The sequence below is a fragment of the Corvus moneduloides genome, chromosome 1 (genome assembly GCF_009650955.1).
Source record: "Corvus moneduloides isolate bCorMon1 chromosome 1, bCorMon1.pri, whole genome shotgun sequence".
In the NCBI taxonomy this organism is placed as follows: domain Eukaryota; kingdom Metazoa; phylum Chordata; class Aves; order Passeriformes; family Corvidae; genus Corvus; species Corvus moneduloides.
The window spans coordinates 38643560-38656709 of NC_045476.1; the positions used below are offsets into that span (position 1 = coordinate 38643560).

A 13150-nucleotide genomic window follows, 5' to 3' on the forward strand; every position below is an offset into this window, starting at 1 on the left:
TTGCACACATTTCCAGGGAGACTTGCTTTTCCATGTGAATTGTGCAGCTGAACACAATGCTCAAAAAAGTAATTTGGTAGCTTGACTTTGTCCCTCATTCCCTAAAAAGTTGACAAGGAAAAGAAACCCTGCAAGCAGCCCCTTGCCACACACTGACAGCTAAGGGAGAACAGGACTTTTCCTGTACTATAGCAAGACAGGGGATACTTGGAAGAAAGACCAATTCCCAGTTTCCTCCCCTTGAGAAAGCTTTCAACAGAAGGGTAAAAAAAAAGCATCGAGAACTAGTGCAGTTACTGGGACAAATTTACCAACTTAGATATACATCCATAAAGCTGCTGCAGTTACGTATTTACTCAGAAAACAAAAAAGCAATTTACATTAATTGCACAAGTTCTGAAGAGTTGTCAGTTAAAGCTAACCAGCTTATAGAATATTTCTGCACTTGGGATTTATCTTTTTTATTAGTGCTCTTCACATGCATTGAACCAATGACTTCTCCACAAGGAAGATATTAAGACATTCCAAGCCATAGTAATTTTGTAGTTGCAGAATGCTAACATTTTAGGTGGAATGATGCACGTAACAGCCAGAAGATTAAACAAGGGACGTTCAGAATTTGATCTACCAAGTGTCAAAGCCCAGATAAGCACTTGTCAGTACTCACCTGTTCCCCATACTGCAGGCTGCGAGACATGGATTTCAGAGTTTTAACAATCTGAGCTTTTGTTGCAGATGGGCTTTCCAGGTTCTCAAGACCAATACCTTCAAGCAGCTTTAGAAGATAAGGGACCAAATCTGCTTTCAAAGCCTGCAAACATACCCAAATGAGTTGTCTTAACACAGTCCAGGAAGTTGTATACAGATGTTTTATATTACAAGCATTAGTGTGAACCAAAAGTGCCAACAGCTATTACTACAAATGCCAAGACAAGTCCATTTTTCTTGAGCTGTATGAATACAAACAAGAGAAAGTAAAGATACTGTCCAGCAGTTCTGCTCTAAGTGTAAACTCAATTCAATTAGTTAGCATTCCACTACACTTTCTCAGTGGACACAACGCTACCACGTGCATTAAGCTTCAGTGCTCAGGTAACATCCTTGAACAGGTCTGCATTTTAGATAAAAGCTTTTCCAACAAGAAAAGCACATTCATTAAGTGTCCAGGAGGCTTCCCAGATGCCATTTAAGTTGAACAGTTTAGATATACCCTAATATAAAAATACCACATTTTTAAAGTCTGAGAATGTACTACTTACTTGGGCTACTAAGTCAGTTTGTTCCTTCTGAAACATTCGATTCAGTGTTTCACAGGCTATCCCAACTATATCCGACCTCTTTTTCATTCCATTCATGAGAGGGCCAATGGTCTCCAGTGATGCCATTGCTCTAACACAAAGCTGTAGAGAGACAAACATCCCAAGGACTTTATTTTATGCCAAGATTAATGGTTATTGCAGATATGGTCAGCCAACACCATAAATTTCTCAGTGTTTAATCCATCAGTTAGGTATAGGTCCCTGCTCACTTGTTACACAGTATTTATAGTTAGAATAATGCCCTTTTAGGAACACTACTAAACAATACAAATAACTCCAGCTACGCTTTTCTCCCCTCAAGCACTTAGAAGATTCAGTACCTCATTGTCTGACAGTATGTGCATGACACGAATGGCACTTTTAGGAATGGCATTGTTCTTGTGATTCATAGCCTGGATTATCTTGTGAAGATGACCAAGAGGAGGAACTTGATCAGCTAGCTGAGGCTGGGCACTGAACAGGCACACAGTTGCTGTGGTAATGGTTTCTAAAGTTTCCCCCTGCAGAAAATTGAAAATCAACAGAAAGTGCAACTCAGTAAAGCCTTATGTATCATCATAATAACAACATTTGTCACTTGCTCTGCATTACAGATTTTTTTTCCCTCATGTTTTTATGTCACTTTGCTCTCAAACTGTTAAAATAACAAGTTAAGAACATGATTATCAGCTCCAATAGTGGCAAACATTCACTAGTTCCACAAAGGGAGACCACACAGGAATTCCTAAGCACTATTTCAGCATCTTGAGAATTCAGTATCTGGCTAAGTTGCTCAGTGGAATCATGACAGCATGGATGTCCAGCTGACCACCTGAATTCCTGAAGGGTTCTGCAGTCTGTGCAGAAGCACTTGTCATGCCTTGTGTATTCTCCATGCCTCTACAAACTGCTATCACACCTTTGTAATAAAGATGCCTGTTTTATTCAACACGCAAGTTAGTTTCCATCCTGCAAGTCTAACCCAGAATCTGTCTGAACACTGTTAAAGAATTAATTTTCAAACTGTAATAGATTTGCTGTACTCATTACACTGTTAGGTGGCAGCCTTCTGTAGGTCACATAATTTACACCAGAATGGGAAGTTAGTGTTGCAGAAGGACAACAGAAGTCTCAAGAGCAGAAAATAGGTGGTGTAGAACAAATGCCATTTTTTTAGGTTGGTCAGTCATAGAATAACTAAAAGACGCTTCATTTGTTAAGCCTCATCTCTAGCACAAAGTAAGTCTCTAAGACTTCACTGAAGCTAATTCTATGGCTTCAGGGACTTTAAAAACCCTGACTCATGTTCAAAAGTTGCCTAAACATATCAACAGGCTTTAACAGAAAGTCAGAAAGCAGACAGAAAACCCCACTCATGATGGGAAGAAAGTGTGAGAATCTAAGTTAATCAGACACTAAAAGACTAAAAACTTAGAAATGCTAAACAAATTCAAAGCACAGAACCAGAAAAAATCATCTTACATGGGGGTTATTTTTCTCCAGTAGTTCAGTAAACTTTTCCAACAGTGCAATGAGAAATTCTCTTGGTTTCCGTAAAACCCAGGCCGGCTGGGCAATAAAAATCCTGAGGAAGACTCCTCCCACTGAAAGTTCACCTTCTGCCTCACCATACACCACAGCAAAGTCTTCAGGCAGCTGTTGAATTGTAAAGTAGAAGTTATTGACAAGGGTATTTGTGAGAGCTAAAACCGTTGCTTTAAGTGGTCAGGGTCACTAACTGTATTCTCCAGAACAGAGCTGTGCAAGACCAATAAACCCTTCATCTTGAAAGAACATGAGGTAAGAAGTGACAGTAGAAAGAACAGTGCAGTGCAGGCAGCACCACTGCAGTGAACTTTTCTTTCAAAGAACACAAGTAACTGAAGCTACACCTGCAACAGTGGCAAACCCGAGTTCAAGAGAAGTACCAGCAACAAGGCTGATGACACACAACAGCCCTTTCTTCCTTTCTTGCACACTTCCAGGAAAGGTTTCTCACCATCAGTCCAAGGAAGTTTCCAGTTTTCAACTGGATCAAAATAGCCATCATGATGTGTTTAGAAACTGGTTTACTGTTGGGAGGAAGTCATGTCTAGCTTTTCAGAGATACTGGGAATCACTACATACTGAAGCACCTCATTGATAGGCCTGATGTCAGGGAATGGCTCAGGACTCAAATATTTTTTGAGACTCAGTGACTTACTAAAGTTACCTCACATTTACTGGGATCAAGTTTACTGTGGCTGTGTAGTGACAGGATTTTTTCCAGCAAACCAGTATTTTCCTTTGTTGCTGATTTTTTATGTGTTTTAGAATGACCTGGACTACCAGAACATTCAGAGTATGCTGACAGTGGTTTTACCAGTAAGTGTCTAATTTCAAGGTACACATAGTAACAAAAGCATTGATTCGACATTAAACCAGTAATGTTTTCAGTTTTGAACAGTTATGTTCACAGCACAGCAGTGAATTCCTGTTAGTACTTTCAGAGAAAAGCCTGTCAGAGTCACATACATGCATCTATTATCATGTGGCTATAGCCTCCCTGGACACACTCAAAGCAGAAACAGTACATTTTTACCTTCCAGTTAGTGTCAGGGTTGTCCCTCTGAAGTTTAAAGTGCCTTTAAAAAGAAAGTAAGTTTTAATGAGCAGGAAAAGAAAGCAGTTGTCTTCTCTACTCAACACCTCAGTCTCCCTCCATCATTGTAAAGCAGTTCCAGCTTCTAAGCCCCATTCTCCCCCCACTGGATCCCTCCAAATCTTACAGCAGTAAGCAAATACCTGAACTGTGCACAAACTGTACCTGCATCACTCAGTTACAGGTACAGTACACAAACAATGAACAAGTTTGTTTCACAGAAATCTGGCTTGCAAGAATTCTACTTTTTACAGGCAGAGCTCGGTCTCACAGTTCTTCTACAGCAACTCTGGTTTACTGCCACTAAGAGAGTGTCTCAGTTAAAGATAACTGAGTCAGTAGGTTTCCACATACTCAAGCATCATTTCTCGAACTGTTGTTGATACTCTCTCCCTGGAGCTGTCATTCCAAATTAATTCTGGATTTTCATGAGTTCCCTCAAAGATATGAACAGCAGCTTCAGGGTTGTCTCTCATGGCATCCATGAAGACTCCAGGTAAAAATTTCATTAATGTAATTCTAACCTAGAAAGGATGAACATAAATGACATTTAGTGTATCATAAGACAAACTAACTGACAGGACAAACTGACTAGGAAATGGAAAACTCCACAATGTCCAATTATCTGTAATGCTAGAACTGTCAACTGCTAGACCACAACACCACAAAATAAAATACTGCTATCATTTCAAATAGCCACTGACACTGAAATCTAGGCCTCTGCTGTTAAAAGTCATTACAAATAGAAACCAAATTGCTTATGCAAGCTACTGTACATACAGCAACTTCCAGAAGTCTGCTCACAGATTAAAAGCTAATTTATTTTGAAAAAGCCTGATTGCTCTTACATGGATATTACATCTGATTACATGGATATTTCAGACACAGAAGAGGATTTTTTTGCTCATCTTTAGAGAGATGCAGGTACTACCAACAAAGAGTTCCAACATGAGCTGTTAAGATTCTTACCTTTGGACCCACCAGCTTATCTGCAGTCATTTTGGCAAAAAGTTCTGCTGTTTGAGCTCGGACCTGTGGATGAGTTGAGTTGCAAAACATATCTAGTAAGTAGATTAAAGCACCTGTAACAGAGAGATAGGAAGCACTCAATTGGGTTTTTTTCTGGTCACAAGTAGTAGAAATTCTCCAATTCCATACTGATTATTCTAAAGGGAAGAGCGGCCACTCCATGCACTTTAGGTCCATTGTTGGAGAAACATTTGCTTTCAGTGTAATAATGTACCTTTTGCCATGGCCTCTTTAATTATTTTTGTGCTAGACGTCAAAGCATACAAAGTTTCAAGGACAAGCTGCCGACCTGTCAAAATAAAACACATGAAGAACTTTGTGTCACAGAGAATGAATAAGTAAAGATAAATGTAACTGATCTTAACAGAAAACTGTATCAAATGTGCAATAAAGCTTAGGACAATTTCAAGCTTAGGGACTTCTGGCTAAACTACATTAGTTAAGGAATGTCAATCAATCACACATTTTAGTACAGCATAACTTCTTAATTAGATGCTAATTAGCTAAACTCCCAGGAATAATTTGTCAATCGAACACTACACAATTCAGAAGTAGTCAGTATCTGCAATTCATACGTTTCAGGTCACACATTTAAGACAAAAAACTGGTCACACACACAACATTTTTGTAAATCATCCTTGTTAGCTTTGGATATGATAGTCACTAATAATTAAATCAGTAGAGAGAATAGAAGTGACTTAGCTGCATATCATAGGGCCTGTGTGATGACGAAGCTGGTCTGAATTTTGCATTTTTTTTAAAAAACAACCTATTTCTAGTCCTGCTTCTTGTCATCTTTAAAAAAATGGTGATTCCTGTTTGGTACCTCTGCTTTTCTTATCTGGCAGGGGAATAGCTGATAGCTGAAGAGTGTTATACACTAGAACTGGGCATAGAAACACCGTGTTTCACTGAGGATGTATTGCAGTACTGTTTTCACTGCTCTCAATAGCTGAGCAACTGGAATGGAGCACAGCAACAGCTGGGAAACCTGAGGAAAGCTTTGTTCTTACTGTAGTTTTTCTTCATAATCCAGCTCTCTATTCTATAAAGCTAACAAGACCGTTTTAACTTAAAACTCAGTGCTAAGCTCAGCCAGCTGCATTCTTATAAATTTCTGAGTTAGAAACTCTTTGCCTTGCAAGATGGAGGATCCTATGGTACCTACTTGAAGGTAAGGAATGCAGGAGTGCCAGTAAGTTAGCAAGAACCATGGCCTCAGCAATGTTGTTAACACATTCTTGATTACTTGTTACTATGTTCACTACCTGCAAAAAATAAGAAACAGCACTTGATTATATTCCAGCTATGAAGACACTTTTCAGAAAACACGGTGTATGAAGTCAGCCACCTCACTGGCCAATAGAGCTGATATTTACATTTATTCCTGCCACCAAACTGTTTTGTCTCTTCAGAAAAGAAGGATGCAAAAGGCACAGGCACAAAGTATGTTTCCTCCAAGGAGAAACTGACACCTTGGAACCTTCATCTTAATATTTTTTAGATGTTACTCTTAACAGCTACACAATCAAGGTTGTTTATGGTGATTATGTAAAGCATCCAGACAGGGAGGTGTTGGCATTTTTGGCAACAAACGGGACGGGCAGCCTGGACAGGCGCTCCAGGAGCCTTTTATTATTTTATTCCGTTATCAGTCTCACATACCGAATTGAGACAGAGATGGTACAGAGCTCACACCGTCACAGGCATCCAAAGACTTCCTTGTTACAGAGCATGCTTAAAAGCTTTTTAGCCAATCAGCATGCTTCTAAAAGTTACAGACAACTGTCTTAACCAATCCCCAGTCAGCGCACATACCTCTGCTATGCACAATGCTGGCTTGTTATGCCTTAACGTAACAATACACGATATTCCACTCTAAGGCTTAAACTTATCTATCTTGCTAAGCATATTTTTTGCAACTCCAAAATCTATCTAGGCCAAACCTAGAAACTCTTACCATTGTTTTTAATGCGCTTGTTTGCTGTTAATTTTATCTTCAAGTTTTTGCAGCTAAAGCTGATGCCTAAACTCTTCTGCTTTATTCCTGAAAACTGCTTTTTTTTTTTCTCACACCTAAAACTCTTTCACCTTTTGTGTTTCCCCACAGGAGGTTGGGAGTTTGTGGGGGTTGGTTTGTTTTTTGGTTGGTTGGGTTTTTTACCTCCAGAGCCAACTGCTGCACCACACCAGCTCCATGAACACGCAGGAGGGAGAATATCAACTTAAAGTGCCCTATGCATTCACACTCAGAACCTGCAAGAGACCAAATAAGTTACTCTTCATGCTAGCCAAAACATTCACTGAAGGCTGTCCCAAGCCCACATCTCATTATACAGACAGGTGTTAAAGACTACACAACTGTATGTAGTCTGCCACAGTAGTTGTGACAGTTCGTACAGGACAGCACCTGCTACAGAGTTAGAAAATTACGAACTCCTCTATTAATCTAGCTTCCACAGAATTTCAGGTCAACAATACTTCAAAAACAGAGGGTAACTCCCCTCTCTAAGGAGAGTAACTGATGTAGTTCTTGGACTACCTAGTTACTTGCATTCTTACAAAACAACTGAACAAATTCCATAATTTTATTTATCATTGATCATCAATACCTCCTGTCTTCAAATACACTTGCCCTTTCAGAATGTCCCAGCTCAGAGCAGGGTTGCTTTCTCCAGCAGGAACAGCTGCCTTCAGGATTATAACTGCATACACAGAGAACATCCTAACCAGCTATTATTAGATGCCACAATAGTAAGATGGTTTGCTTTTAGAAGTAGCATATAATACAGTAGGAAAACATCCTAATCATTTGTCTCAGGGTTTTCCAGTCTATACATTGATGTCTGCTCATAAAACTGCTGGTATTAGCTGCCCACTCTCAAAAGCATCTTCTCCTCTTGTTTTACTGAGGCCCTAACACAGGTGCCACTTACACACAGTACTCAGTTCAAGGAATAAGGTAATTTAAAAATCAGTTGAAGATTCTTTGAAGGATTACAGAAAGTTTCTTTCAAGAGGTTTAAGTCTTCCTAGCAACAGCAGGATTGAATTAAGAGTTAAAATCTAATGATTCAGAGATGAAAACAGATAAGGCTTGAACTTAACCTAAAATTTTGCTACATCTACTGACAATGCTCTCCAGGTAAGGAAAAAACCAGCAAGCTTATATGGCTTACCAGCAATGTTAAAGTCTGTTAGCCAGCAAAACAAACTTCCTTCTCACTGGAAGATAAAGACTACAGAGATCCACAGTTTTTAAGGTTGTCCACAGAAGAGTATACTGGGGAAGTTCAGTTTAAAGCCTACCTGGACTGTGCTTTATGACGTTTCTCAGAGCCTCCAGGGCCATTTCAACTCTCCGTAAGCGATCTCCGTGTTGGTTGGACTCCACTTTCCCAGTCTGAGTTATTGCCATTAGTGTATGAAGGTACTGTGCTTGTGAGCCTATGTAATCCAAGAGGCTTGCAGCAAATGCTTTAGGAAGCTTTGAAGTAGAGATGAGAGCATTTTTAGCTGTGTGATGCAACAGTACCCACAACAGAACAAAACGTATCCATGTAACTTCTACATATCACATATTCCTTTCTTCCAGACAGGCAACATTCCTCTATGATCACTGTAACATCTGGATCACATTAACCCTATTTCTGTCTAAACATAGACTTAAAAAGCTGCCACTACTCCAACAGGTGTGTTTGCCCATATATATCGATTGATTGTAAAGCCAGTAGGCAGAACCACCACCTCCTGGAACTACTGAATCAACCCAAGTGCCTGCATTGCAAGGTGGTAGAGAGAAGTCACCAGGACAGCTGAAGCAGCACACCTTATGACAGACTTGTTCTTTTAATTTATTCTGCTCCAGTGAAGAGCTTTCTCATAACACGCTGATCTTGAAGGAAATTTCCATACGATTCTGTATTTTCTCCATTCTGTTTGCACTGACAGATAAACATGAAGAAGTAGCATTTCAAACACTGGTTTCAACAGGAAGATTTTTAGCTACATCTCACCTCTAGTTGGAAGGTAGGGACCTCATTGTAGACTCTAACAAAAATCTCTCCCACAATAAGTTCCTTTGCATGGTCACTGAAGACAAAGTCAGATCCATAGCTCTTGTCACAATCACCCTTTAAGCAGAGATAAGCAGCACAAGCTCAGACAGAAAATAATCTCATAGAAGGTGTAAAGCTATAATCTGATAATGAAACAGGCAATACTTGAACAGAAAACTTAATGCTTCAGCAAGTCAGAAGCTCAGACTGAAACATAACATGAAATGAACAAGCAAAATCTTAGGGTTTTTGTTTGCTTTTAAAAAGTACAGAATGAAGAAAGTGACTTAGGAGTAGACAACAATGGATACTTGTATTAGCCATACAATTGCATCCCAAGCAGATATAAGAAAACACGGAACAGTTTTTTAAAAAAAATAGTAGTTGGATTTAAAGTAAAGAGTATCTTACTCTCTTAATCATGCTTTCTTGTTGAGATTCTAAAAACTCAAGTAATTCAGCTCGTGTCCCATTGTTCCAGATCAAGTAGGGGTTCTCTGTGTTACTGTTAAGCATCTTCAGAGTCTAAGAAAAGGAATTTACATGATGAAACACATGTACAACAGTTTTGGATCATTATGCACAGTAATCAGCATGTTTTGTGGTACTAGTCAATCCAATGTCATTAACAGCTACACCAATTACACAAGTAAGTTTGAAGTGTGAAATTTCCAATATTGGAAAAACAGTATGTGCAAGTTACATGGTACAGTACAATCTGCATTTTAGTTTTCTCTCTATTTTGCTCTGAGACACACTTACTTCAGATTCTCCATCCACTTTTGACAGTGAGCAGCAACTACCTGCAGTACCTCTTTATACATGACTTCCTTGGCACCACTTTTGAAGAGTTAAGTTTAACCTTTGCTCTCCATCATCATTATATCTTTAAGCCTTGAACTATTAACTTTTTTGTTCCTATACTTGTTCTGCAAATATTATTCTATGAGGCACTGTTCCTGTCCGTAGTGTTTGAGGCTGAAGCAGTTTGTTTTCCCTGCAGTTACCTCAACTGCAAAGAAAAATCACACTGCTGTTCTCAGTATCAAGTTGGTCTAAGAGAGTTCAGTGTTTTAGAAGCAATTAGGTACTCCTTTCATAAATCACTACAGAAAGTTTTGGCCAACAGCAGCTCACCTCGGTAGGACTGACCACAGCAAGTTTTCTTGCAATGTAGGGTGTCAACATTCCAGCCAAGCTCTTCCTGATCGTTGGGTTTTCAGGAGTAGCTTGTTCATCAGAAAGATACCCTCCAAGGCGACTCAAGGCCAGGAGACTGAGCTTAGCAAGGCTATTTGCTACCTCCTGAAAAATATAGAGACAATTTGAGGAAACCTAGAGCTTTCTTACAATAGCAAAAATTTACTTTTATACTGTTTGCTATAGATTAGAAGTCTCTTGCATTAAGCCTATTAGAAACCATAGGTTTTGGCAGCTTTAACATTTGAACTCTTTAAAAAAAACCAAACAACCAAAACTCAGAGTATTTACCACTACACAAAAAGCCCCTTCCAAAACTCTCTGTTAATGTTACTCTTCATGCAATTCAATAATTCTAACAAATATTTGAATACACTTGGCCTGTTAGTAAGAGATGGCAAACAACAGCTACTGGTTGTTGAAACACCTTGGTAACATTACCTGGTGGTTTGAATCTTCACTTTTCTGAATCCCACTCTCCTCCAATGTATAGTCATAGTTGAAGAGGTAACCCAGTAAGTACCAGAGAACACCAGCTTGGAACAAATGTGTCTGTAGCCAGTAATCTAAGGCAAAGGAGCTAACACACTCTACTCCTAAAGCAGCTACTCGTGGTATGGTCTGAGGGGGGAAAAAAAAAGAAGTTTGCCTTAGTACCTGTAACCAAAGAATAGCAACTGGCTTCCTTACCAAAGACTTAAAAGCCAAAACTTGCTAATTCTGCAGTACTATCTAAGCAGCACAGAGATGAAAACTGAAGTAGACATAACTTCTGCAGCTGAAATATTTGGTAACCAACAACATGGCTAATTAGTCAGCATTTTTCAAAGGGAAGAGTACTTGAATAGTTATTTCATATAATTAGAAAGAAGCACTGATGAACTGCTGGAAAAACAATTCAAAACTGCAGCAGAGATTCCCAGGTGAGTTTTTTATGGCAATACATGTGTCCTGCAGGGACTAAAGAACACACAAGCATATATAGTCAATTACTAGAATCTAGTTTTAGTCTCCTGTTTTCATACACTCCACATGAAAAGTTCAAGACAAGCCTTCCTCTCTTAATTCAGACAAAATTCAGCATTTTTATAACATGAGGCAAGTTCAAAAGAGCTAAATGTCAAGAAAACTTCTTGAATACTGTTCCCAGAGTTTATGCTGACTTAAGAGTCTGTTTATGAAAGATCTAGTTGTAGTACTTTAATCTGCTGATTCAGTACACTAAGCCAAGCTACTAGACAAGTCAGTTAAACGGCAGAAATAGCTGAATCTTTAAAGTGGCTGCAGTTTATATCTGCTAAATGGATTCAAACACAAGTGTCGAAACAAGGAAGTTGAATTCTGTATCTCATGATTGGCTGGGATCTTACAGAAGGGTTTGACCAGTCACTGCAGCTATGAGGAAAGGCTGAGAGAATTTTGTTTGTTCAGCCTGTAAAAAAGAAGGCTTCAAGGTCACTTCATTGTGGCCTTCAAGTACCTGAAGGGTGCCTACACAAAAGGAGGAGAGGGACTATTTACAAGCATATGGAGTGACAGGACAAGGGGAAAAGGCTTCAAACAGAGAAAGTAAGTTTAGATCAAATGTTAGGAAGATAATCTTTACTGTGAAGGTGGTGAGGCACTGAAACAGGGTGCCCAGAGAAACTGTGGATGCCCCATCACTGGAAGTCTTCCAGGCCAGGTTAGATGGGGGTCTGGGTAACCTAGTCAAGTGAAAAGTGTCCCTGCCCATGGCAGGGGGTTTGGAATTAGATGAACTTAAGGTCTCTTCCAACACAAACCAGTCTATGATTCTGATTGTCTTACCTGCCCTAAAAGCAGAATATTCCCCTACACATTTAACAGTTAAACACCCATTTAGACAAGGAAAAGGAGCACTCACCTTGCCATAATACAGTAGTCTACAGAGGTCCTTAATTATGTTAGGCATTTCCGTAATCTTCTCTCTGCATTCCTCAAACTGAGCTGCTACACTGTAACACTTACTAATGTATCCACATACCTACAAAACACAATATTTTATTGCTTCCAAGTGGAAGAAAAACACATGTTTACAATTGTATTTTTAATATATACACTACTAGATCAATGTTTTTATTATATATATGCACATTTGTGTTTATTACCGTATTATACATATACATACACCATGCAGTCTTCTGAGAAGACAGTTAAAGGTGCTGCTTTAAACTCACCTGTACAGATATATCATCTGGCTTGCTAGAACGAGTCAGGACTGCTACACAACGATTAAATGCTTCTTGCAATACCTGTGAGGATCGGATGATGCACAAGTTCAGTCACAACAAAAACAGATAAAGGCCAGCAAAAACAAAACATTAGCTGGTAAAGTCATTTTTAATGGCTGAAGGGAAACATTTGACAAAAATCTGCTGCTTGCTTAAATGGTTTGTAGTGCAAAATTCCTTGCAAGTACTAGTAACCTTTGATGCTTAAGAGTTGACAGCCTTCTCACATGTGAGCTCATACCCCAGTCAGCATGCAGATGACACTAAGTTGTGTGGGACTATGGATTTTCTGGAGGGCAGGAAGGCTCTTCAGACGGATCTGGACAGGCTGGACCAATGGGCCAAGGCCAACTGTACGAGGTTCAACAAAGGCAAGTGCCAGGTCCTGCCCTTGGGTCACAACAACTCCATGCAACACTAGGGGCTGGGGGCAGAGTGGCTGGAGAGCTGCTGAGCAGAAAAGGACCTGGGGCTGCTGGTCAACAGCAGCTGAACATGAGCCAGTGTGTGCCCAGGAGGCCAAGAAGGCCAATGGCATCCTGGCCTGTATCAGCAACGGTGTGGCCAGCAGGACCAGGGCAGTGATTGTCCCCCTGGTACTCAGCACTGGTGAGGCTGCATCTTGAACCCTGTACTCATTTTTGGGGGCCTCCCTACAAGAAAGACACTGAG

At 39.7% G+C, this 13150-nt stretch overlaps 1 protein-coding gene across 3 annotated transcripts in view; it reads right to left on the reverse strand.

The window, feature by feature from the left end:
- The window catches only part of DNAJC13 (DnaJ heat shock protein family (Hsp40) member C13), a 57737-nt gene that overhangs the window by 4302 nt on the left and 40285 nt on the right, over positions 1-13150 (reverse strand). For all 3 annotated transcript variants that reach the window (XR_004239687.1, XM_032106524.1, XM_032106515.1), the window contains 17 exons: positions 12425-12499; positions 12112-12231; positions 10668-10847; positions 10164-10331; positions 9438-9551; positions 8985-9101; positions 8278-8455; positions 7133-7224; positions 6137-6236; positions 5183-5257; positions 4909-5021; positions 4294-4463; positions 3880-3922; positions 2781-2954; positions 1640-1819; positions 1260-1400; positions 668-811 (listed from right to left, as the gene is read on the reverse strand). Coding sequence is in view for 2 of the 3 variants with exons in the window: in XM_032106524.1 (XP_031962415.1) it covers positions 668-811; positions 1260-1400; positions 1640-1819; positions 2781-2954; positions 3880-3922; positions 4294-4463; positions 4909-5021; positions 5183-5257; positions 6137-6236; positions 7133-7224; positions 8278-8455; positions 8985-9101; positions 9438-9551; positions 10164-10331; positions 10668-10847; positions 12112-12231; positions 12425-12499 (2184 nt within the window). In the remaining variant the exon portion in view is untranslated. The remainder of the gene's footprint in view (positions 1-667; positions 812-1259; positions 1401-1639; positions 1820-2780; positions 2955-3879; positions 3923-4293; positions 4464-4908; positions 5022-5182; positions 5258-6136; positions 6237-7132; positions 7225-8277; positions 8456-8984; positions 9102-9437; positions 9552-10163; positions 10332-10667; positions 10848-12111; positions 12232-12424; positions 12500-13150) is intronic.